The sequence below is a fragment of the Colobus angolensis genome, unplaced genomic scaffold, assembly GCF_000951035.1.
Source record: "Colobus angolensis palliatus isolate OR3802 unplaced genomic scaffold, Cang.pa_1.0 Scaffold2, whole genome shotgun sequence".
In the NCBI taxonomy this organism is placed as follows: Eukaryota; Metazoa; Chordata; class Mammalia; order Primates; family Cercopithecidae; genus Colobus; species Colobus angolensis.
The window spans coordinates 20,334,634-20,359,602 of NW_012115154.1; the positions used below are offsets into that span (position 1 = coordinate 20,334,634).

At 39.2% G+C, this 24,969-nt stretch overlaps 1 protein-coding gene across 1 annotated transcript in view; it reads right to left on the reverse strand.

Moving 5' to 3' along the window:
* Positions 1-24,969, reverse strand: part of KMT2C (lysine (K)-specific methyltransferase 2C) — a 233,018-nt gene that overhangs the window by 204,641 nt on the left and 3,408 nt on the right. The window contains exon 2 of the mRNA XM_011941521.1: positions 430-571. Coding sequence (XP_011796911.1) covers positions 430-571 — 142 coding nt within the window. The remainder of the gene's footprint in view (positions 1-429; positions 572-24,969) is intronic.

Consider the following 24,969-nt stretch of genomic DNA (forward strand, 5'->3'; position numbering starts at 1 on the left):
AGGGGGGAAAAAGAAAGAAAGAAAAAACATACGTTATAATGTCCTGTGAGTCCTTTTTTAATGAATGGGGAGAAGGTAAGGAACAAAAGTATAAACTTCAGTTTATAGGTAAGTATCAAAAATTAATCATCATGCTAAATGCTCACATTTATGTCTTCTGCCAGGAATAGCACATTGGTAATATTCTGTGCTGGCCTGAGGTGACCAGAGTAAAACCCTAGTGTGCTGCCGTGTTCTACAATTGCCTAAGCCCACAGATGTACCCAACCCAATTACACACAGAGGCATCAGCTTCAAATTCAGCTACTAAATCATAAAAGTCCACCCAGATTTTCATCCTAAACTCATACTCCTTGAATTTTCTCTATAGTCAATTCACTGTTTTATTCCTGTCACTAATATCCAATCCAGCTGCATTCATTCTCTAACCTGATTTTGGCTTCTACACCAACAGAGACCAGGGAGTTTGCCGATTCCTCAGACACAGATCGCTGAAGAGCTGGAATTAGCTGTTTGCTGTTATCCACTTCTGCTTCAGCATCCTCTTCTGCAGATTGTTCTTTGATTTCCGCTTAACAGTAAACAAGAGAAAACAAAGAGTCATTTTTGTATTTATATTAATCACTGGTGAATTTATCTATAAAGCATAGGTCATAATGTAAAAAGAAACAACAAATAACAATACTTCACTAATACAGGAAAGTTTATGCACATAATTAGTGGTATTGTGCATCTTTATTCTCTACTGCAAAATGATTATCAACATAATGTGAAGCATGGTACACTTTTACTTGCGCCCAAATTATAGCTGACTCAGAGAAGTTTCATCCTAGCAATAAATGTTAAGAATCTTGGCCAGGGATGATGGCTCATGCCTGTAATCCCTGCACCAATTTGAGAGGCCAAAGCAGGCAAATCCCTTGAGTTAAGGAGTTTGAGACTGGCCTGGGCAAGATGGTGAAATCTCATCTCAACAAAAAATATAAAAATTAGCCAGGCAAGGTGGTGAGTGCTTACAGTGTCAGCTACTCAGGAGGCTGAGATAGAAGGATATGCCTTGAACCTGGGAGGCGGAGGCTGCAGTGAGCCAGGATCATACCACTGCACTCAGACCTGGGTGACAAAGCCAGACCCCATCTCAAAAACAGAATCTTATTTTGGCCAGGTGTGGTGGCTCACACATGTAATCCCAGCACCTTGGGAGGCTGAGGCAGGCATATTGCTTGAGCCCAGTAGTTCAACACAGCCTGGGAAACATGGTGACATCCCATCTCTACAAAAAATTAGCCAAGTATAGTGGCACACGCCTGTAGTCCTAGCTACTCAGGTGGCTGAGGTGGGAGAATCAATCAAGCCCCGACAGTTGAGGCTACAGTGAGCTGTGTTGATACCACTGGACTCCGGCTTGGGCAACACATCCACATCCTACCTCAAAAATAAAAATAAAAAATTTTTTTTCTTTTCTTTTTTTTTTTTTTTTGATGGAGTCTCGCTCTGTCAATCAGGCTGGAATGCAATGGCACGATCTCAACTCACTGCCACCTCTGCCTCCCAGGATCAAGTGATTCTTCCGCCTCAGCCTCTCGAGTAGCTGGGATTACAGGCGCCCACCACCACACCTGGCTAATTTTTGTATTTTTAGTAGAGACTGGGTTTCACCACGTTGGCCAGGCTGGTCTTAAACTCCCGACCTCAGATGATCCACCCACCTCAGCATCCCAAAGTGCTGGAATTATAGGCATGAGCTACTATGCCCGCCCAAAAAGGAATCTTATTTTCAGGATTATAGCAATTGGTCTACAGAACAAATGTATTTCAAAGTGAGTCATTAAAAATCGTTTCACACTTTATATTATCATTAAAAGACTCATTATGTATCCTAACTATTAGTCATTCTAAAAGCTTAATATTCGAAAAGGACAAACCTTCACCTTACTGCCTGTTTCCATTCTCCTTGAGTCCAACCCCAAACACCTTAAATGTTCTTTCTCAGGAGGCAACCTAATAGCTGAGAGGATTTCCATACACCACTACCCCAACATCATTCTTCTCGTTCAATAAAAATTATATGCCCACTCTGTCTGTCATACTCTATTACTAGAATGAAGGGACATTACATCTCCCCACCAGTGCTCATGATGCAGTTCTATGCTCTTGGCTGGCTCCTTCTTTTCTAACTTGAAATTTATTTAGACCTTTCTGCATCACTAACCCCAAACAAACAAAAAAATCTTAAAGTCCTTTCAAGCTCCTTTTCCGTCTTTCCTTTTACCACCAAATTCATGAGATGGCATAATAAACTGACTGAACTCTACCTACCTTCCCCTTCGACTATACCTTTCTAATTGTATCCAGCCTATTATAACAATTATTCTCAGCCGGGTGCGGTGGCTCACACCTGTAATCCTAGCACTTTGGGAGGCCAAGGTGGGCAGATCACCTGAGGGCTGGAGTTCGAGACCAGACTGACCAACATGGTGAAACCCTGTCTCTACTAAAAATATAAAATTAGCAGAGCATGGTGGCACATGCCTGTAATCCCAGCTACTCAGGAGGCTGAGGCAGGAGAATCGCTTGAAACTGGGAGGTGGATGTTGTGGTGAGCCGAGATCATGCCATTGCACTCCAGCCTGGGCAACAGGAACTAAACTCCATCTCAAAACACACACACACACACACAATTATTCTCATCAACACCACCAATGGATCAATGGCAAAAGCATTAACAATCCAGTCACCACTCACAAGCTTTCTTCAAACATCCTAAAAATTCATTTCACACCAAGACCACTTCCTCCTTAGTGAAATGTTCTTCTATCTTTTATAAGCAGGGAGATATAATATTCTAATATCTGTTTCTTCAGCTGATTTCCTTTAGACCTCTAAATATAGGTACAGCTGTCTATACATCCTTTATACACTCCTGGGTTGGTAGGTTGTTTTTGTTTTTGAGAAAAGGACTCACTCTGTCGCCCACACTGCAGTGAGGTAGTATGATCATTCACATTCCTGGGCTCAAGCAATCCTCCCGCCTCAGCCTCCCAAGCAGCTGGGACTACAGGCACATGTTACCACATTCTTTTTCATCTTTTTGTAGAAATGGGGGTCTCACTATGCTGCCCAGGCAAGTCTCAAACTCCTGGCCTCAAGTCATCCTCCTGCCTTGGCCTCCCAAAGTGCCAGGAATACAGGCATGAGCCACTGCGCCCAGCCTATAAGCTCCTCTTTGAAGAACTTAACTATTATTCACATTTCAACAGTTCCCTCTGGACTTAATGATTTGTAAATCAACATCTCTAGCACCAACTTGTCTCCTGAGTTCCACACCATATTTCAACTATACACTAGACATATTTAGCATCTTGAACACTAAATTTCACACAAAACTTGATTTCTTATCACTCAGATTAGCACTTCAATCTGACTTTCCTTTTTTTTTTTTTGAGACGGAGTCTCGCTCTGTCACCCAGGCTGGAGTGCAGTGGCCGGATCTCAGCTCATGGCAAGCTCCGCCTCCTCCCGGGTTTACACCATTCTCCTGCCTCAGCATCCCAAGTAGCTGGGACTACAGGCGCCCGCCACCTCGCCCGGCTAGTTTTTTTGTATTTTTTTAGTAGAGACGGGGTTTCACCATGTTAGCCAGGATGGTCTCCATCTCCTGACCTCATGATCCACCCATCTCGGCCTCCCAAAGTGCAGGGATTACAGGCTTGAGCCACCGCGCCTGGCCTGACTTTCCTTTTCAAAAAAAAAAAAAACTATCTTCTGCAATCAAAATGAATTTTAGAAAAATATTGTGAAAAACAAACAATTTGTATAACTATGTTTGCGTAGTTAGAAAAAACTACAAATAACTAAGTCCTATCAAATCATAAAATTAATGATAACATGAAGCATCAAACAGATGGTTTTGGTTTTCATACTTAACATGTTTCTTTTCTTTTTTAAAAAATTGAAATAGAAAAGCTGACCTTAAATTGTTTATGCAGTCTACCAGTCAAGGTGTCCTGTCTATCCCTAGAGACAAAATTGATAAAGTATCTAGAATCAAATCTACAAATACAAGTCCGTATTCAAAAGGAATCATAAAATGAAAATTTACATTTCTATGACCTCATGAACAAAATGAATGTGTCGCAGATGAGAGAAAATAAATACAATTTGAATCCCTCCCCCTAAAAAAGGTATTCAGATCAAGAATAGCTAAAGAACTCCAAATATGAACAAGGCACATAAACCTGCAGAAAGCACACAAAGGACAAAAACCATACTCTTCATCTCCTATACTTTTCAAGTGTTAGCAGGGCACATAACTGCTCAGCTAGAGACTTTACTCCCCAGCCCTCTTTGCAGCAAACCATGGCAAGTTCTTACAAAGAGAATATGACCAGACGCAACTGTGCAACTTCATCATCTAAAAGAAAAGTGACCTGCTCTTAACTAAATTATAGTCCCCTTTCCTACGTACTGGAATGGACATGACAGCAACCCAGCTGCAATGCTGCCAATGAGGGGCAATGCTCCAGGTGATGGCAGAGAGACAAGATAGAAGAAACTTGCGTCAACAAACAATAATCTGGAGCAAAGACTCATCAACCTAAGCTCTCCATCCTCAGAAATACTACATGAGAGAAAGATCAATTTGTTTTATTTAAGCCACTGCTACATTTTGGGGTCTCTGTTACAGCAGCTTAACCCATGCCCTAATTAACACAGAGAACCGGTATTAAGAGTGAAGAACTGCCATAACAAAAACTTCAAGTGGCTTGGTGATCAGGCTGTGAGACACTGATAATGGAGTTTGAAAATCAACTGACCTTTTTTATGCTGTATTAAAATATTTAATACAGCTACAACCTATTTGGAATGCAGACTGTACCTACAAAGCCTGTAGCTCTAGGGAAAGCATCTGGAATGAGCCAAAGGGTATTCTGTGTTGCCTCTCTCTAGTATTTTTACAGCCAAAGACAGAAAAGAATACAATTCTGCTAGAGAGACACTCTCTGCCTGTCTATTATATTCAAAGTACTATAAAATTATCATATATATAAATACCTTTATGAAAGCATTTCATTTCTACTCAGAGAGGCCCAGACACATTTTGGGATATACACATTTTATACCATTCTTACTACTGGGTAGTAAGAAAGGGGAAGAGAAAAATAAGTGACAAACGTAAAGGAGGAGTAAGAATAGTGCCTTCAGAAACTCACAACGAGTCAAACGGACCAGGGTCACAAATTATTACATTACCCTAGAAACATTTTTCTTCCTGGAGCCAGATCCATTTATCCCCACTCCCAAACTGTGCTCCCTCCAATAAAGTATGACTTGTCTGTTTCCTTTTAGTATGCTGCTATCTACCATATATGACCTCTAGTCAAAAATGTCCTTCTCCTAGCACAGTATATAACAGTCTCAGCTTTTTCCTTATTTTTGTTCCCACAAAATACACAGCACTTTTATTATTTTTAGGGGAGTTTTATTGCTTACAGCTAAGGGAAAACAAGTAGGACAGTGTCTCTCTCCCTCAAATTAGAGCCAGAAGGAAACAGAAAAGTTAAACGTTACTGTTACTGGTTGGTCAGTAGGTTTGCAGGTATACAACCTTTTGAAATTATGTTTCCTGCATTTCAAAGAGAAAAAAAGATTCAGACTATAGAGTCTTTTTGTTTGTTTGTTTTTGCTTTTTAAGAAATAGGATCAGCACCAGATCTGATCCCACAGTGCAGGTAAGAAGACAGGCTTTCAGAGTTCATCCTGCTCTCTTTTCTCCTCTAGCTATTATCATCACTGGCTCTGCCCATGATTCTAACCTGGATCTGCTAAAGAAACAGTAGTGAGTGATAAGTTTTGGTTTTACTTTTGGTTTAGATTTTGTTGTTTTGGTCTTGTGTTCTTTAACAAATAAGGAGGATTCTATGACTGCTTCTTAGGTAGCAGTAATTCCTGCCACAAAATAGAAACAAACAACAAAAAAGGTATCACTAAATATGTGATACTTCAGGTAATAATAGAAGCTGTCTTTAACTGTCACTCTTCATTTGGTAGAACATGTTAGATCTTACTATCTGTCAAAGTCAAGGCAGGACAATTGAGTGTTTATGTCTCTCTCTCTTCTCCTAATCCTAGTCTTCAAACAATTGTCAGAGTTTGGCAGCAGAATGTGAAACACACTGCTCTGGTTAAAAATGATGTCAACCAGGGATCCAACCAGAGATGTCATTCAGAGATGCTCCGGATGAAATGACTATAAACCCAGTGATATCTGAGGAAATATTCCTGATGCCAGTACTTAATTATCTCTAGTTTATTATTTAAAATGCACTCTTGAATACTATCCTATGCTTTGCCTAAAGAAAGAAGTTAGCCAATAAAGTAGTCCAGGTTTGGCTACTCCAACACTTTGCAGAGTTTTTGCCTTCCATAAGGTTCAATTAGCTCAAACTGCCTGCAAGCCAAACTGTGGAAACTGGAGCAGACATTTAAAAATTTACACTGCATTTTTAAAACTTCAGTGTGGTATTTTTCTTGAATATAAAATCCCCAATATATCTTTCCCCTTACTTTGAACCTGACCTAAATACAGGCAATGGCAATTGGTCACAAAATGCGCCAAAGTCATTTTGGTGGACCACTGCAACCCTGGGATAAGGACAGGTGAGGCAATTTCATCTGTAGCCACTATCTATGGATAATCTCCATCCACTAGGTGGCACATGTACAGTGGTAACATACTAAAGAACCTAATCATTGACCTGGCGTGGTGGCTCAAATCTGTAATCCCAGCACTTTGGGAGGCAGGAGGATCACTTGAGCCCAGAAGTTCAAGATCAGCCTGGGCAACATGGCAAAAGCAAAAAAAATTCAGCCGGCCTTGGTGGCACACACCAGTAGACCCAGCTATTCAGGAGGTTGAGATGGAAGAATCACTTAAGCCTGGGAGGCAGAGGTTGCAGTTGAACCAAGATCATACCACTGTACTCCACCCTGGGCGACAGAGCAAGACCCTGTCTCAACAACAATAAAAAAGAGAACCTAATCACATGTAAGTAAATTCCTAAGAGAACTTGAAGAGATTGTGCACTTCATTAAATAGCATCATCTATGTGCCAGGCATATCTCTGGGGATGCAAAGATAAATTAGATCTAACTCTTTCCCTTAAATAATTTCATAACATACCCTTTTTTAAACCTTTACTTTTCCACCTCCAATGACTCTAATTTATCCTACATAAATTGGTTCTAAGACATGAGAAAGTTTAACAGCAAAAGTTGTCTGCTGTGTTAGTTAAAATCAAATGCCTGGAATCCAATGGTTCCGAGTTTGCATTCTAGCTCAGCCAACTGCTAGCAATGTGACCTTTGGCAAGTTATTTAACTTCATCTCAATTTTACTTTGCTCATCATTTAAAAGACAGACAATACCACCTAGTATAAAACTATCTTTATGATTTAAAAAAAAAAAAAGGATGCATGAAAAGCACTTAGCTCAACATCTTAAGTGCAGTGATGTAGCTGTTACTCTGATGACCTCTATCTACATTCACACACTATAGTCTATGGATTTACTTGTCCACCTCACCTACTCAATTTTTTTTCTTTTTTTTTTTTTTATTAAAGACAGAGTCTGGCTCTGTCGCCCAGGCTGGAGTGCAGTGCTGTGATCTCGGCTCACTGCAAGCTCTGCCGCCCGGGTTCATGCCATTCTCCTGCCTCCTCAGTAGCTGGGACTACAGGCACCCACTACCATACCCGGCTGCTTTTTGTATTTTTTAGTAGAGACAGGGTTTCATCGTGTTAGCCAGGATGGTCACAATCTCCTGACCTCGTGATCCACCAGCCTCAGCCTCCCAAAGTGCTGGGATTACAGGCATGAGCCACTGCGCTTGGCCCTCACCTACTCAATCTCTAACTCTTGATGTCACATCATGAATTGCTAAATAGCATTATGAGAAGTAACAAACGGGAATAAAGAGAACATTTATTTAGCCCCTCCTGGCTCTATGCTCCAGACTTAATATATCATTAATTTAGAATGGTTATTTACCAAACAAAATTTTGAGTAACAACTACATACTACAATTTCTATTCAAATGGTAGTCATTACAAAGATGGTCAAGATCCTTACGTTTAATGGATCTATGTGGAAGACTGAAAATAAAAATAGCACACAATAGGCCAGGCGCGGTAGCTCACGCCTGTAATCCCAGCACTTTGGGAGGCCAGGGTGGGTGGATCACGAGGTCAGGAGATAGAGACCATCCTGGCTAACATGGTGAAACCTCGTCTCTACTAAAAATACAAAAAATTATCCAGGCGTGGTGGTGGACGCCTGTGGTCCCAACTACTCAGGAGGCTGAGGTAGGAGAATGGCGTGAACCCAGGAGGCGGAGCTTGCAGCGAGCCAAGAGCGTGCCACTGCACTCCAGTCTGGGGGACAAAGCAAGATTCCGCCTACAAAAAAAAGGACACAGTAATAGTCATGATGCTGGTAAGCACATGGTATGATGAGAGTTAAGGGGAAGAGGTGGGTAATACAGCTCAGAAAGGCTTCAGAAAGGTGTTAGAAGCCCAGCTAAAACTAAAAGGATAAATCAAAGTGTGCCTAATAGTCTTCTATTAGGAGAGAAGAAGACTTCTCTCAAGTCTTCTCTTTTAAAAAAAGAGTAACATCTAACATATTTTCTTCATTTAAAAGATAAGGAAACTAAAATCTGAAAGTTAATTACAAGCTCAAGATCAACATCTTAAGTGTAGTGATGTAGCTGTTACTCTGATGACCTCTATCTACATTCACACACTATAGTCTATGGATTTACTTGTCCACCTCACCTACTCAATAGGAAACAAAACTGGGATCCAAAATCAGGTTGTGCAACTCTAAAGCCTGATGTGCTCTTTTCACTACTTCCCCCACCTGGCACAGCATCAAAGTGTAGCTTGTAAGTTTTATAAATACATCAATATTAAAGAGAAATGTTAACAGTCTTAGTAGCTTAAATGGTTACTGAGTGACCATTTACTGAATATAAAGACTATGAGATGATAACTAAAAATAGAGTTTTTCTCTTTTTTAAGCACTGCTGAATAAAATTATGAAGTGGAGAGAATATTTATCTCACAGTCAAGTTCACAGAAATAAAGCATTTTGATTTTTAACAATTACAAAAGTATTTCCCTCAAAGGTTAAATACTTCTTCGAAAGGACTGTATGTAGCCTACAAATATACTGAACAAACTTACCAACATTGATAGCATAACAGACTATGTCAAAAATATTTTAGGTCAATTATGGACTCCCTTATCAATACATTATTAGTATACTCTTTTAAAGCACCCTACTTTTTCAATGGATTTTTAAAGTTTGCTTATTCAAGGGTTCCAGGATTTTAGAGGGAGAAGTTACTTCTTTATTTTTACTAACCTCTCATTTTTACTCACTTCCAAAATTTAGAATTCTAAGAAAATATTAAGAATGTAAGCAGCAAGCACAGTGGTATTAGTGGATACCTAAGTCTTTGTCACCAACAGAAATCATGGATATTTTCTTATCACATGCAGTTGTTGCAGATATCCCAAAATATCTTTCACCATCATCAATACTTCAAAATTACAATAGTTATTAAATTCACTGCTAGATTTTATAATTTAAGTGTGGATTAAAAAGATGTTACAAAATTACAAGTTTGGCTTATTTTTACTTCAATGCAATTGTTTATTTTTGTAATCCTATTTTGGTATATTTTTATTTTATTCATTTAAAAACACTATTTGAAAAAGAGTCTATGGACTACATCATACTACCAAAGGGGACTATGGCACCAAAAAAGTTAAGAACCTCTGTTCTATATGTGCCATTCACAGGAGACCACACCCCCAGTTTGACTATATGCTCTATGAAAACAGGCGCTGTATCTGTTTTTATAAACCAGAGCTATCATAAAACCTGAATGATGTTCGATAACTGCTTAATGCTAATTATATAATATAAAGCAAGCAGATAAATCGTATATACAGACACAAAGATTTACAAAAACACAGAGAAAAATAATATATTTAAAAAGAACTCGTATTTACCAACTATACAAGTAAACACTGATATTATCAACTAGTTATCCAAAAAATATGCCTTCCTCCCTCTATGGTTTAATCAACTTTTTTTTTTTTTGAGATGGAGTCTTGCTCTGTTGCCCAGGCTGGAGTGCAGTAGCACGATCTCAGCTCACTGCAAGCTCCGCCTCCCGGGTTCACGCCATTCTCCTGCCTCACCCACCACCACGCCTGGCTAATTTTTTGTATTTTTAGTAGAGACATGGTTTCACCATGTCAGCCAGGATGGTCTCTATCTCCTGACCTCGTGATCCGCCCACCTTGGCCTCCCAAAGTGCTGGGATTACAGGCATGAGCCACCACGTCCGGCCTTTTTTTTTTTTTTTTAAAGAGATGGGCTCATGCTGTCACCCAGGCTAGAGTACAGTGGCACAATCATAGCTCATCATAACCTCAAACTCCTGGGCTGAAGGTATCCTCCCATCTCAGCTTCCCCACTAGCCAGGACTACAAGGCACATGCTATCATACCTGGCTTTTATTATTTTTTTTTTTTTTTGTAGAGACAGGGACTCACTATGTTGCCCAGGCTGGTCTCATGGGCTCAAGTTATCTTCCCACCTCAGCCTCCCAACGTGCTAGAATTACAAGCATGAGCCACCATCACCATGCCCAGCCTAATCAGCTATTAAATAGAATAACTTATTTCCCTTACCTCCAGAGAATGGCAATATTTTTCATGCTTGCTTCCTACTAAAACTACAGAAGAAATCATAGCTAAGAAATTGTGTAACCATGTCCCTTCCTTCTTTTGAAAAAAGTCTGTCTCCTGACAGTTATGTTTTCTGGATGTATCTCATTGAATCTAGTGTATCCAATGTCATCAAAATTGTGTTGTAAAGCTAAAGCATTACCACTACATTAGAAAAAAGCAAATTATTTATTAGCCCTATATTCACTAAACTAAAATATTGGCACTGATTAATAATATGAATGTGGTTGCTGCTTTCACAGAACAATTTAAGCAACTAAAAGTAAATACACAAAAAAAGCACTAATTTTCTCTGGTAGTTAACAGTTTTACCGATGACTTACTCTCTTTATACTTATCCACAGTTCCATAAATTTCTACAAATATACATTACTGTTATAATATTTAATGTGATGTTTTAATGCAAACTCAAAAAGCTTAAGAGTTCAATACTTGTCAAAAGCCAAAAAATATATGGGCATTAATTTAAACAGTAATTGTTTAAGCAGGATAGACTGCTAATAAATGAAAAAAAAAATAGTAATTGTTAGAAGTCAGCTGTTCTCTAAGTGTTTTATTTAGCTGTTAGCAATATTTCCTTCAGTTTTCCTACGTAACTTTTAAATATTTTTAATGGAGTTTTTTGCAATTAATGAAAGAAACGAAAATAAAATCAACAAATTACAACATACATCTTTATAACAGTTATTTCTACCAATACTGATCTTCTTCTGAAATTTAACTTTAGGCCTTAAAAACAAAAATCAACCAATGAAACTGTCTTGGATCCTCTAGACCAGCCCAAGTGTCACCTGAATAGCAACGAATGACTCTGGTTGATGCCAGCAGAGCATCAACCTGATGCCAAGCCTGACCTAAATTCCTAACCCACCAGATCATGAAATATGTCTGTTTTTTAAGCCATTGTGTTCTGAAATAATTTGTTACATGGCAATAAGTAGCTGAAGTTTTCATTTTAAACTTCAGTTTGAAGATTATGTATGGCTTATCAAAGACATATAGGTGTCTTTGCTCCACTATCTCTTCATCTAAACCGCCGAAGCGGTCAGTATTTCAAACAATGACTACAAAAGAAAAAAGCTCAGGAGGGTTTTGCTCCAGTGCAGAAGTGACCCATATGATTTCCACCCACAATTCACTGGACACAATCATATGGGCCCCTCAAGCAGGCTTGGAGCTGTGTAATTCCACCACATATCCAGAAGGGAGAGTGCCAGAGCTATTTGACAGACAACACCAATATCTGCCACCACAATATATAATTTTAAATAATCTACTAAAGTTAGTGGAAAATATTATCCAAAGAAAAACCTGATAATTCAAAGACAAGAGTCAATTACAAACTTTCATACCAAAAAAAGATAAGAAAGGACAGGTAAAGTTAAATTGTTAGGCCAATTAATGTAACAAGAATCCTGGCTTTTTCTTTGTGCCAAATGTCACCATAACCTGTTCAATGAGTAGCTATACTCAAAATGTACAAACAATAATTTAGGGTGTCCATTTTTTAAAATAATAGTATCACTAAAGTTTCTATTCTTATAAATAAAGGCATATATGGGGTTTATACAAAGTTGAATATTTAAAACATATGCAAATAACCAAAAGGCGCTGAATTAAAGTAACATATGCAAGGCTTTGGAACTCCAATTCCACCTGTCTCATCAAGTGTATGGACAAAGCAAAAGACCCCTATCTTGTCTATGTCAATTAAACACTAACATCTGAAAGCCACCAGTAAATAAGAACCAACAGTTATTACATAAGCAACAGCGAAAAAGTAACAAATAACTAGACCAGAAGATAATCTAAGATTGTGACACATAAATAAGGCAGTATGATAGACATCATTAGTGGAAATCCCTCAAAGGTTACTCACAAATGGTAATGTTGATATTAAATCAAATAGTTTTATTACTTTAATAAGATTAATATTATTTATGAGACATATTTACACTAATGGATAGATATTAACTTAGTTATTGTTAACTATTAATTATAATCCATTCTACTAGTTATAACTGACTTACCAAATTAGAAAAGGGCTGTAACTATAGTTAATACATTTAAAAAGCTAAACTGAAAAATCAACAGCTCTTGCTAGATGCATAAGGTCAATAAAGTCACAGGGCAAACAGGTACCCTCAGAACTGGAGGGATAGACAAGAATCACAACTTACCTGACCAGAAACCCATGGGTAAAATCTTCCATGGGTACCAAAAACTGAACCATAATTGACAAAACGCTGGAGGTTCAGTGCAGAGAAGTCTGGAAGATAAAAACTACAGAGGGACCCAGTCACTGTGGGGCCCAACAGTTTTGTGTTTTACCTCTAGGAGTTCTACCAGTTTCTCACAGTGAATTTCACAGAAAAATCCCTTCTTGCTTTCAACAGCAGGGGGGGAAAAGGAACCATTTCTAAATACACCAGAGCATTCTCTTAACAAGGCCTGCCTTCAGGAGAAACTATGTAACTAAAGCCTAACCTACAAGAAGAGAATAAACTCCAGACAGTTCTAGCCTAGAAGAATTATCTAACTCTAGCCCATTCTAGGCCATTCTGCCCCACCTAAGAGCAGTGAAAGCACAGGGCAGGGAGGAAGAATAAAAAACTCAGACTTCCCCCTCCTCCTACAAGGCTCACCACATTACTAAAGGCCTATTTACAGCTGTTGTCTTTACGCAGTGCATTACATCTGGCTATTCAGAAAAAAAATTACAAGGTATACTAAAAAGCAAAAAACACAGTATAGAGCAACATCAGAACTAGACTTGGAGGGAATTTGAAATGATCAGATGAGGAATTTAAAGCAACTATGATTAATATGCTAACGGCTCTAACAGATAAAGTAGATAGCATGCAAGAAGACATGGGCAATGTAAGCAGAGAACTGGAAATTCTAGAGATTAAAATGATAGAGATTAAAAGAACTTTAACAGAAATGATGAATGCTTTCAGTAAGCCTATTAGTAGACCTCACACAGCTGAGGAAACAATCTCATTGCTTCAAGATATTTCAAAAGAAACCTCCAAACTTGAACAGCAAAGAGAAAAAGACTGGAAAAAAAAGAATAAGAACAGAATGTTTAATACAGTAGCCATTTAAGATGGCTAATAACAAAATATCTTTTGTTAACTACAAAAAGATAACATGTAATGGAAATATTAAAAAGAAAAAAGAGACGAAGAACAAGAAATGCCCTCAAATTAATCTCAGAAACCAAACGACAAAGAACATCAAAAAGGATAAATGCCCAAAAAAACTACACCTGGTCACATCATATTCAAACCACAGAATACTGAAAAATCCTGAAAGAGCTCAGGGGGAAAAAAAATACCTAAGGTAACAATTACATCAACTCAGAAACCATGCAAGCAAGAAAAGAGGGAAGGAAATATGTAACACGTTGAGAGAAAGAAAACATCAACCTATAATTCTGTACCCTGCAAAATTATCCTTCAAAAGTGAAGGCTTTCTCAGGCAAACAAAAATTGAAGAATTTGTTGTCAGATGACCTACCTTGCAAGAAATCCTTTAGAGAGAACAAAAATGGTACAGGTCAAAAACTTAGATCTATATCAAGAAAGGAAGAGCATCTCAGAAGCGGTAAGTGAAGATAAAATTTTTTAAAAAAAATTTTCTTATTGTTAACTGATCTAATAGGTAAGTTTGTTCAAAATAATATCTGCAACGATGTATTCAATTATGATTGCTTATGTATAAGTGAAATGACTGACAGCAACAATATAAGAGATAGGAGGGAGGAATTAGGATTATTTTGTTCTTATAAAGTACTCACATTAGAAGTGAAAATTACAGTGGTGCCATCTTATCCATGGGGAATATATTCCCAGTGGATGTCTGAAACCAAGTAATAGCAAACCCAGTATATCCTGTATGTTTTTTCAATCATACTAAGATGGCTACTAAGTGAATAACGGGCAGGTAACATACACAGTATGGATGCACTGGATCAAGAGATGATTCACATCTCAGGCTGGAAGGCACAAGATTTCATTATGCTACTGAAAACAGCATACAACTTAAAATTTATGAATTGTTCATTTCTGGAATTTCCCATTTAATATTTTCAGACCATGGTTAACTGGAGGTAACCCAAACTGTGAAAAGCAAAACCATAGTTAACGGGGGACACTACTGCACAGTGTTATTAGAAAGCAGACTTGGACTTGTTGTAAATATATATTACAAACTCTAAAGCAACAACTCAAAAAAAAAAAAAAAACTGTGCTAAGAAAGGAGAGAAAACAGAATCATACAAATTACTCAATCAAAATGACAAAAGGCAGGCTGGGTGCAGTGGCCCACGCCTGTAATCCCAGCACCATGCGAGGCCGAGGGTGGGCAGATCACGAGGTCAGGAGTTCGACACCATCCTGGCTAACACAGTGAAACACCGTTTCTACTAAAAACATAAAAAATCAGCCGGGCAGGGTGGCGTGTGCCTGCAATCCCAGCTACTCGGGAGGCTGAGGCAGGAGAATGGCGCGAACCCGGGAGACGGAGCTTGCAGTGAGCTGAGATGGCGCCACTGCACTCCAGCCTGGGTTACAGAGTGAGACTCTGTCTCAAAAAATTATAACAAAACAAAGTAAAACCACAAAAGGCACAAATAAGAGTGGAAGACAAAAATAGGAACAAAGAATAAGGACAACAAATAGAAAACAGTTAACAGATATGGTAGATATCTATTCCATTGTATCAACAATCACTGAAGCTGGGCAGGGTGGCTCATCCCTGTAATCCCAGCACTTTGGGAGGCCAAGGCCAGCATTTCAAGACTAGCCTGGGCAACACAGCAAGAACGCGTCTCTCCAAAAAAATTATTTTTTTTTAATTAGCCAGGAGTGGTGGTGTGCACCAGTAGCCTCAGCTACTGGGGAGGCTAAGCACTGGTAGTTCCAGCTACTTGGGAAGCTGAGGTGGGAGGATGGCTTGAGCCCAAGAGTTCAAGTTTACACTGAACTATGATCACACCACTGCACTCCAGCCTGGGTGATACAGTGAGACTCTGTCTCTACAAACAAAAAAGAATCGCTATGAATAACAACGGTCTAAATATACCAATTAAAAGACAGAAATTGTTATAATAGGTTGGTTTTTTTTTCCTTTGAGAGTCTTGCTCTGTTGCCCAGGCTGGAGGGCAATGGCACGATCTCAGCTCACTGCAACCTCCACTTCCCGGATTCAAGCAATTTTTGTGCCTCAGCCTCCTGAGTAGCTGGGACAGGTACCCGCCACCATGCTCAGCTAATTTTTGTATTTTTAGTAGAGGTGAGGTTTCACCATGTTCGTCAGACTGGTCTCTAACTCCCGACCACAGGTGATCCACCTGCCTCAGCCTCCTAAAATGCTGGGATTCCAGGTATTAGCCACCGTGTGCGGCCTAGAATAGATTTTTAAAAAAGAAAACCCAAGTACATACTGCCTACAAAAAAAACTACTTTATAATAAGTTACATATAGATAAGAAAATAAATGGGCCAGGCATGGTGGCTCAAGCCTGTAATCCCAGCACTTTGGGAGGCCGAGATGGGCGGATCACGAGGTCAGGAGATCAAGACCATCCTGGCTAACACGACGAAACCCCGTCTCTACTAAAAAATACAAAAAACTAGCTGGGCGAGGTGGTGGGCGCCTGTAGTCCCAGCTACTCGGGAGGCTGAGGCAGGAGAATGGCGTAAACCTGGGAGGCGGAGCTTGCCGTGAGCTGAGATCTGGCCACTGCACTCCAGCCTGGGCAACAGAGCGAGACTCCGCCTCAAAAAAAAAAAAAAGAAAAGAAATAAATGAATGGAGAAAGATATTCCAGGCTAACAATAATCAAAAGAAAGCAGGAGTAGCTATATTAACTTCAGACAGATCAGATGTCAAAGTTATCAGGAATAACGAAAGGCATTTTATAATGATAAAGGGGTTAATTCCCAAGACATAACAATACTTACCATGTGTGTGTCTAAACAGAACATCGAAATACGCGAAGCAAAAAAATGATACAATCGCAAGGAGTAAGAGATGAATCCACTCTTATAGCGGGAAAGTTAAACACTCCTCTCAGAAACAGATCTGGCATGCAGAAAATCAGCAAAGACACAGTTGAATCTGACACCATTAATCAACTGGAAATAACTGACATCTAAAGACTACTTCATCAACAATAGCAGAACACACATGCTTCTCATCCACATGGGACATTTACAAGGTAGACCACATTCTGAGCCATAAAACATACCTTAACAGATTTTTAAAAATAGAAATCATACAATGTCTGCTCTCAGACCATATCAGAATTAAACTAGAAATCGGTAACAGAAAGATAGCTTAAAATTCCAAAATACTGAGACACTAAACAATACACTTCTAAATAACACACAGGTCAAAGAAGAAATCTCAAGAGAAATTGAAAAATATTTTAAACTAAATAAAAATAAAAAGAAAATTTGTGAGATGCAGTGAAAGCAGTGCTTAGAGGAAAATTTATGGCATTTAACACATATCCAGCTGACCCCTGAACAATGAGCAGGTTGGGGCTCCAACGTCCCCCACCACAGTCAAAAATCTGTATAACTTTTGACTCCTTGAAAACTTAACTACTAATAGCCTACTGTTGACAGATGCCTTACCAATAACATAAACAGTAGATTAACATATATTTCTGTATTGTATTATATACTGTATTCTTACAATAAAGTAAGCTAGAGAAAAGAAAATATTATTAAGAAAATCACAGCCGGACACAGTGGCTCACGCCTGTAATCCCAGCACACTGCGAGGCCGAGGCGGGCGGATCAGGAGGTCAGGAGATGGAGACCATCCTGGCTAACACGGTGAATCCCCGTCTCTACTAAAGATACAAAAAATTAGTTGGGCATGGTGGCAGGCGCCTATAGTCCCAGCTACTCTGGAGACTGAGGCAGGATAATCTCTTGAACCCGGGAGGCAGAGGTTGCAGTGAGCCGAGATCACACCACTGCACTCCAGCCAGGGTGAAAAGGAAAAGGAAGGAAAGAAGAGAAAACCATAAGGAAGAGAAAATATATTTACAGGACCATACTGTATTTATTGATACCATAAGTTTATGTCACCTGTTTATAAGACTGTCTATCTGAAATAGTGGGCAGCCTCAGGTACAGACATCCATCTATGGTATACATCAAGCAATTCAACTTTTTCTTGTATGTCATGACTTTGCTTCTTGTGGGGAGCACTTTTTAAGCATCATTAGTGGTACTTCATATGGGTCCCGTGGTGTTATGCACAATTTATAGCATTGCACTAAACATGATGAAAGATACATGAAAAGCGCCAGAGATCACTTTTTACCAAGATACCCAATTTACTGGAGAGGTGAACTGCTCAAAGATGATTGGTATCCCATGGTGTTTTAATCAGATACTTGCAACACCTGAGTTCACTGCAATAACAACAGGAGGTGGCCACATAATTATTACAGTTGTACAGTATGTACTACAGTAAATTTTATTCAGTTATTATTTAATACTACATCTTTACATTTGTTTACATTTCTCTCAACTGCCAGTGGTACCACATACAGTCTTTAAGTGTGTGCTTAAGTTTTGAAACATTTTAACTTTCAGTAATAGATTAATGTATATTTTACGGTAGTAAACAATAAGACAGACAAGTATCTACATATACTTTATGCATTAATGCATACCTTTTTCTTAATTTTTTAAATATTTCTAGGCTACACAGTCCATCTACGCATTTTTTCAAATTGTCACAAATCTCAAAAAAAATTCCCAATATATTTACTGCAAAAAATCCATTTATCAGTGGATGCACACGGTTCAACCGCAAGCTATTAAAGGGTCGACTATTTCAGAAAGGAGGGAAAATCTCCACTCAGTAATATCAGAAATGAAAAATGGGACATCACTACAGATCCCATGGAATCTTAAATAATCAAGAAATACTATTAACAACTGTATGCCCACAAATTTAATAACCTAGATGAAATGGACCAATTACTTAAAAGACACATTATGCTCAAGCTTACACAAGAAGAAATAGTCTGAATACGTCTATACCTATTAAACAAATGGAATCAAAAATTAATAAACTTCCAATATTAAACATACCCAGTTTGGTTCACTGCTGAATTCTCCCAAACATTTAAGGAAGAAATTATACCACTTCTCTATAATCTCTTTCAGGAGATAAAAGCATAGGGAAGGCCGGACACGGTGGCTCAGACCGGTAATCCCAGCACCTTGGGAGGCCGAGGCGGGTGGATCACCTGAGGTCAGGAGTTCGAGACCTGCCTGACCAACATGGTGAAACCCCGTCTCTACTAAAAATACAAAAAATGAGCCAGGCAAGTTGGCGGGTATCTGTAATCCCAGCTACTCAGGAGGCTGAGGCAAGAGAATCGCCTGAACTTGAGAGGTGGAAGCTGCAGTGAGCGAGAGCATACCATTGTACTCCAGTCTGGGCAACAAGAGCAAAACAATGTCTCCAAAACAAAAAAAAAGCATAGGGAATACAGACACCTCACCAATAAGGATACACAGATGGCAGATAAGCATATGAACAGATGTCCCACATTATACGTCATCAGGGAAATGAAAATTAAAATAATGAGGCATCACTACACACCTATTAGAATGGCCAAAATCCGGAACACCAACACCACCAAATGTCAGTAAGTACACAGTGCAACAGAAACTCTTACTCATTTCTAGTGACAATGCAAAACGGCACAGCCACTTTGGAAGACAGCTTGGTGGTTCCTTACAAAACTACAATACTCTTGCCATACAATCCAGAAATCATGCTGCTGTTATTTACCCAAATGGGTTGAAAACTTACATCCACAACAAAAACTGCACACAGATATTGATAGCAGCTTTATTAACTGCCAAAACCAGAGTGTCAATAGAAATTCCATCAGTAGGTGAATGGATAAATTTTGGTCCATTCAAACAATGCAATATTATTCAGCACTAAAAAGAAATGCACTATCAAGACATGAAAAGACATGGAGAACCAGGCACGGTGGCTCACGCTTGTAATCCCAGTACTTGGGGAGGCCGAGGCGAGTGGATCACCTGAGATCAGGAGTTCGAGACCAGCCTGATCAACATGGAGAAACTGTCTCTACTAAAAACACAAAATAGCCAGGTGTGGTGCATGCCTGTAATCCCAGCTATTCAGGAGGCTGAGACAGGAGAATCACTTGAACCCGGGAGGTGGACACTGAGGTGAGCCGAGATCATGCCATTGCACTCCAGCCTGGGCATACACAGCAAGACTCCGTCTCAAAAAAAAAAAGACAGACAAGACATGGAGGAAACATAAATGCATATTATTAAGTGAAAGAAGCCAGTCTGAAAAGGTTATATATCCTATATGATTCCAACTAATTGACATTCTGGAAAAGGCAAAACTATGGAGACAGTAAAAAGAATAGTGGTTACCAGAGGTTAGCAAGAAGGGATAATAGGTGGAACACAGAGAATTTTTAGGGCAGTGACTATGATACTACAATGACAGATACATTTCATTATACATTTGTCCAAACCCACAGAATGTACACCAAGAGTGAACCCTTATGTGAACTATGAACTGTGGATAATGTGTCAATGTAGGTTTAAAAATTGTGACCAATGTACCACTCTAGTACAGGATGTTGATCATGAAAAGGGCTATGTGGGGAAGGGGATTTATGGGAAATTTCAGTACCTTCCTCACAATTTTGCTACAAACCTAAAATTGCTCTGAAAAATAAAGGCTATTTTTGGCCGGGTGTAGTGGTTCACGCCTGTAATCCCAGCACTTTGGGAAGCCGAAGTGGGCGGATCACCTGAGGTCAGGAGTTCAAGACCAGCCTGACCGACATGGAGAAACTCCATCTCTACTAAAAATACAAAATTAGCTGGGTGTGGCAGCGCATGCCTGTAGTCCCAGCTACTCGGGAGGCTGAGGCAGGAGAATCGATTGAACCCAGGAGGCGGAAGTTGCAGTGAGCCGAGATTGTACCATTGCACTCCAGCTTGGGCAAGAAGAGTGAAACTCTGTCTCAAAAATAAATAAATAAAATAAAGTCTATTTTTAAAAATTTATGCTAGAAGTAACTGAATGTATCGATGTGAACTCACATTTGTAAGTGTGTGTATAGATCTGTGTAATTACAGTCCTCTCAAAACAGGGATATGTTCTGAAATATTCGTCATTAGGCAATTTTGTCACTGTTAAACAAACCTGGGTGGTATAGCCTACTAAAAACCTAGGCTACTTGGTATAACCTAGTACTCTAGGCTACAAACCTGTACAGCATGTTACTGTACTGGTTACTGCAACTATAACACAATAGTCAAGTATCTGTGTATCTAAACATATGTAAACATAGAAACAACGGTAAGAATACGGTGTAAAAACACAAAAAATGGTACACCTATACAGAACACTTACCATGAATGGTGCTTGTGGGACTACAAGTTGCTCTGGGTGAGTCACTGAGTGAATGTAAAGGCCTCAAACATTACTGTACACTAATGCAGGCTTTTATAAACACTGTACACTTAGGCTATACCAAATTTTTAAAATATTATTTTTCTTTGCTCAATAAATTAACCTTAGCTTACTGTAACATTTTTACTTTATAAATTTTTTAAAACTTTTTGACTCTTTTGTAATAACACAGCTTAAAACACACACTGTACAGCTATACAAAAAAAAACTTCTGTAAGTTTTTTGGTTTTAGGGTTTTTGTTTTCTTTTTTTATTTTCTGTTTTTGCTTTTTTTCCGGGGTTTGTTTTTTTTAACTTAGTCCAGGCCTACACAGGGTCAAGATCGCCGCTATCACTGTCTTTCCACCTCCACATTCTGTCCTACTGGAAGGTCTTCAGCGATCACATCACACAAGGAGCTGTCGTTTCGTGTAATAATGCCTTCTAATATAGCTCTTGAAGGTTCTGCCTGAGGCCGTTCTACAGCTTTTTTTCTTAAGTAAAAGAAGTACACTCCAAAATAATGATAAAAATTATAGTATAGTAAATATATAAACCAGTAACATAGTCACTTATTATCAAGAGTTATGTACTGTGCAAGAGTGTATGCAGTATACTTTTGTCTAGTACATATAACTGGGAGTACACTGGGTTTGTTTATACCAGCATCACCACAAATATGTGAGTAATGCACTATGTTGCGCTGTGCTATGACATCACGACAGCTATGACATCATGACAGCTATGACATATTGAGGTGATAGAAATTTCTCAGCTCCATTATAATCTTATGAGACCACTGTCACATATGTGATCTGTTGTCATTATGCAGCGATATGACTAAAGTGGACTCACATAACTAATTCTCAACAGAAACAATTGTAATATGCATCCCTTGAGCCTAGATTTTTGTTCCTAATACTATTCTCCACTAAAAAACTACAAGTCCTTAGAGAGTAGCTGATTTCATACCTTGGGGCAGGGAGAATTTTAAATGGGCCTGAAAAATAAAACTTTTGCCAAAGAGCATAGAGCTCTGAAAGGTTTTGAGATGTTATTTAAAAGGACTCAGAAGCCAGCTGACAAGGGGCTCCCATGAGCCAAACTATGACAACTTGAACACTAGGAAAAAATGTTTAATTATAACTAACTGAATTATAATTAGCTAATTATAATTAACTAAAACAAGTCTGCAAAGACCTGATTATGTGATTCTCAAGAAAAAAGAAGTTTCTCTTCTCCTCAAGTAACTAGCACTTCACTCAAGTTTATTTTATTCATACAAAAAATGCACAGAGACTGGTAACAGCCACCATCTACAAAAGATGAAATTTTCTCAGCTGGGTGTGGTGACTCATGCCCGTAATCCCAGCACTTTAGGAGGCCAAAGCAGGTGGATCACGAGGTCAGGAGTTCAAGACCAGCCTGGCCAAGATGGTGAAACCCAGTCTCTACTAAAAATACAAAAAAATTAGCCGGGTGTGGAGGCGGGCACCTGTAATCCCAGCTACTCAGGAGGCTGAGGCAGAGACCTGCTTGAACCCAGGCGGCAGGTGAGATAAAGTGAGTGCAGTGAGCTCAGATAAAGATGAAATTTTCTTAACATAAAATATTACCAAATAAGGTTTCTTATTACTTTCCCAATGGCTACTCCTAGATTACTCATTCCCATCCACCCACCATGGTAGGAGATTAATCTTAATTAGTATTCTTTTCTTTTTTCTGAGACAGGATCTCACTCTGTCGCCCAGACTGGCCAAACTGGTGCGACTGATTACGGGTCACTGCAACTGGTGTCTCCTGGGATCAAGCGATCCTCCCACCTCAGCCTCCTGAGTAGCTGGGATCCCAGGGGCACATCATCATACCCAGCTAATTTTTGTATTTTTTTGTAGAGGCGGGTTTTCGCCATGTTGCCCAGGCTGGTCTCCAACTCCTGAGCTCAAGCGATCCACCCACCTTGGCCTCCCAAAGGTCCAGGGTTACAAGTGTGAGCCACCACACCCAGCCTAATATTATATTACTACAAATCATTAAGTAAGCATGTCAAGGCACAGCATTTACAGGGAACAAGAGAACCTTCAAATAAACCCTGGGGTCTTGAGACACACATAGAGAGGTTAAACCCTTGCAGCAAACTTGAATTTGCTTTTAAATGAACTAGAAATTTATGGAACTCTCTCTGTCTGCGTTTATTTGCAGGTTAGTGGTTGTAACGGTTATTCTTTCTTTCACTGTTCTTGCCCTGTGTTCACTATGTTCTAAAAGAACTGGACAATGGCCTTTCCAAGGACAAAGACAAAACAAAGACTAATACACTTGGCTGTATTAACTTTAGTAAAAGGCCAGGTTTAAAAAAATAGTTTTCTGCTCCTATTAAAACATTTCTCTAAACTGTATTTGCCTTGACATCTCATAGGAGACAGCATGAAAAGAGAGTCCATGTGTGGGGCTTACTACTCTCAGATAAGGGAAAAAAAAATGCCAGGAATTTAGTTTTGTTGTAATGTTTTAAAGTTCCAAGAATAGCAGGTAGCTTAGAAAACATAAAAAATGAAAATTCAAGAACACAATACTGCTTCACTTAGTGAATCCAATTCCTCCTATGTCCCTAGAAGTATTCTTGGCACTGGGGATAAATGAGTTAACAAGACAAATCCCCTGATTTCATAAAGCTTACATTCTAGTGTGGAAAGCATACAATAAGCCAATATGGAATTTAACGTCCTATCTGTTAAGTACTAGGAGGAAAATAAAGCAGGAGAAGACAAAGTGACAAGTGTTACTTTTTAGAAAAGTTTGTCAGGAAAGGTCTCTGGGAAAACTGTAACTGAGTAGAGACTTGACTGAAGTAAGGGAATAAGCTGTATGAGTATCTGAGAAAAAATTTTTCCAAGCAGAGAAGACAAAAAGTGCAAACGCATAACAAAGGAGTATGTTTGGTGGGCTCCACGAAAAGCTAGGAGGCCAGTAGGGATGGAGCCTAGTGAACAAGGGAACATAAGATATGGTTATACAGGTGGCCACGGTCAGATCAATGAAGTCGGAAGACAGTGGTACTGTATGAACTTTGAATTTTATTCTAAGTATCACTGGAGTCTTTGGATGGTTGACAGAGAGATTCACTTTGAATTCAGAAGGATCACTCTGGCTACTATGTGTGGGACAAGAGTAGAATGAAATGAAAAGCAAAGGAGCAAGACCAGTTAGGAAGCTATTGCAGCAGTCCAGCAGAATGGTAGTGTGACGTTCTGGAATAACAGCAGTGGAGGGGCCAAAGTAGTTGAATCCAGGATACACTGGGTAGGCAAAGCCCTCTAGTGGGCTGGATGTCTAAAATGTGAAAATGTGAAATGTGAATATCTAAAATGTAAAATGTGAAAATGTGAAATCAAGAAAGATTCTATCTTTTCAAACCTGAACAGCATACAATGGCAATATACCAGAGGTGGTAACATTGGAAGAGAGGGTTTCAGGATAACAACAAAAATTTCCAGAGAGGACACATTAAATATGAGATCCTCTTCAGACATCTAAGAGGAGATGTTAAGAAGCAAGCTGAGGGCCGGGCGCAGTGGCTCAAGCCTGTAATCCCAGCACTTTGGGAGGCCAAGACGGGCGGATCACGAGGTCAGGAGATCGAGACCAT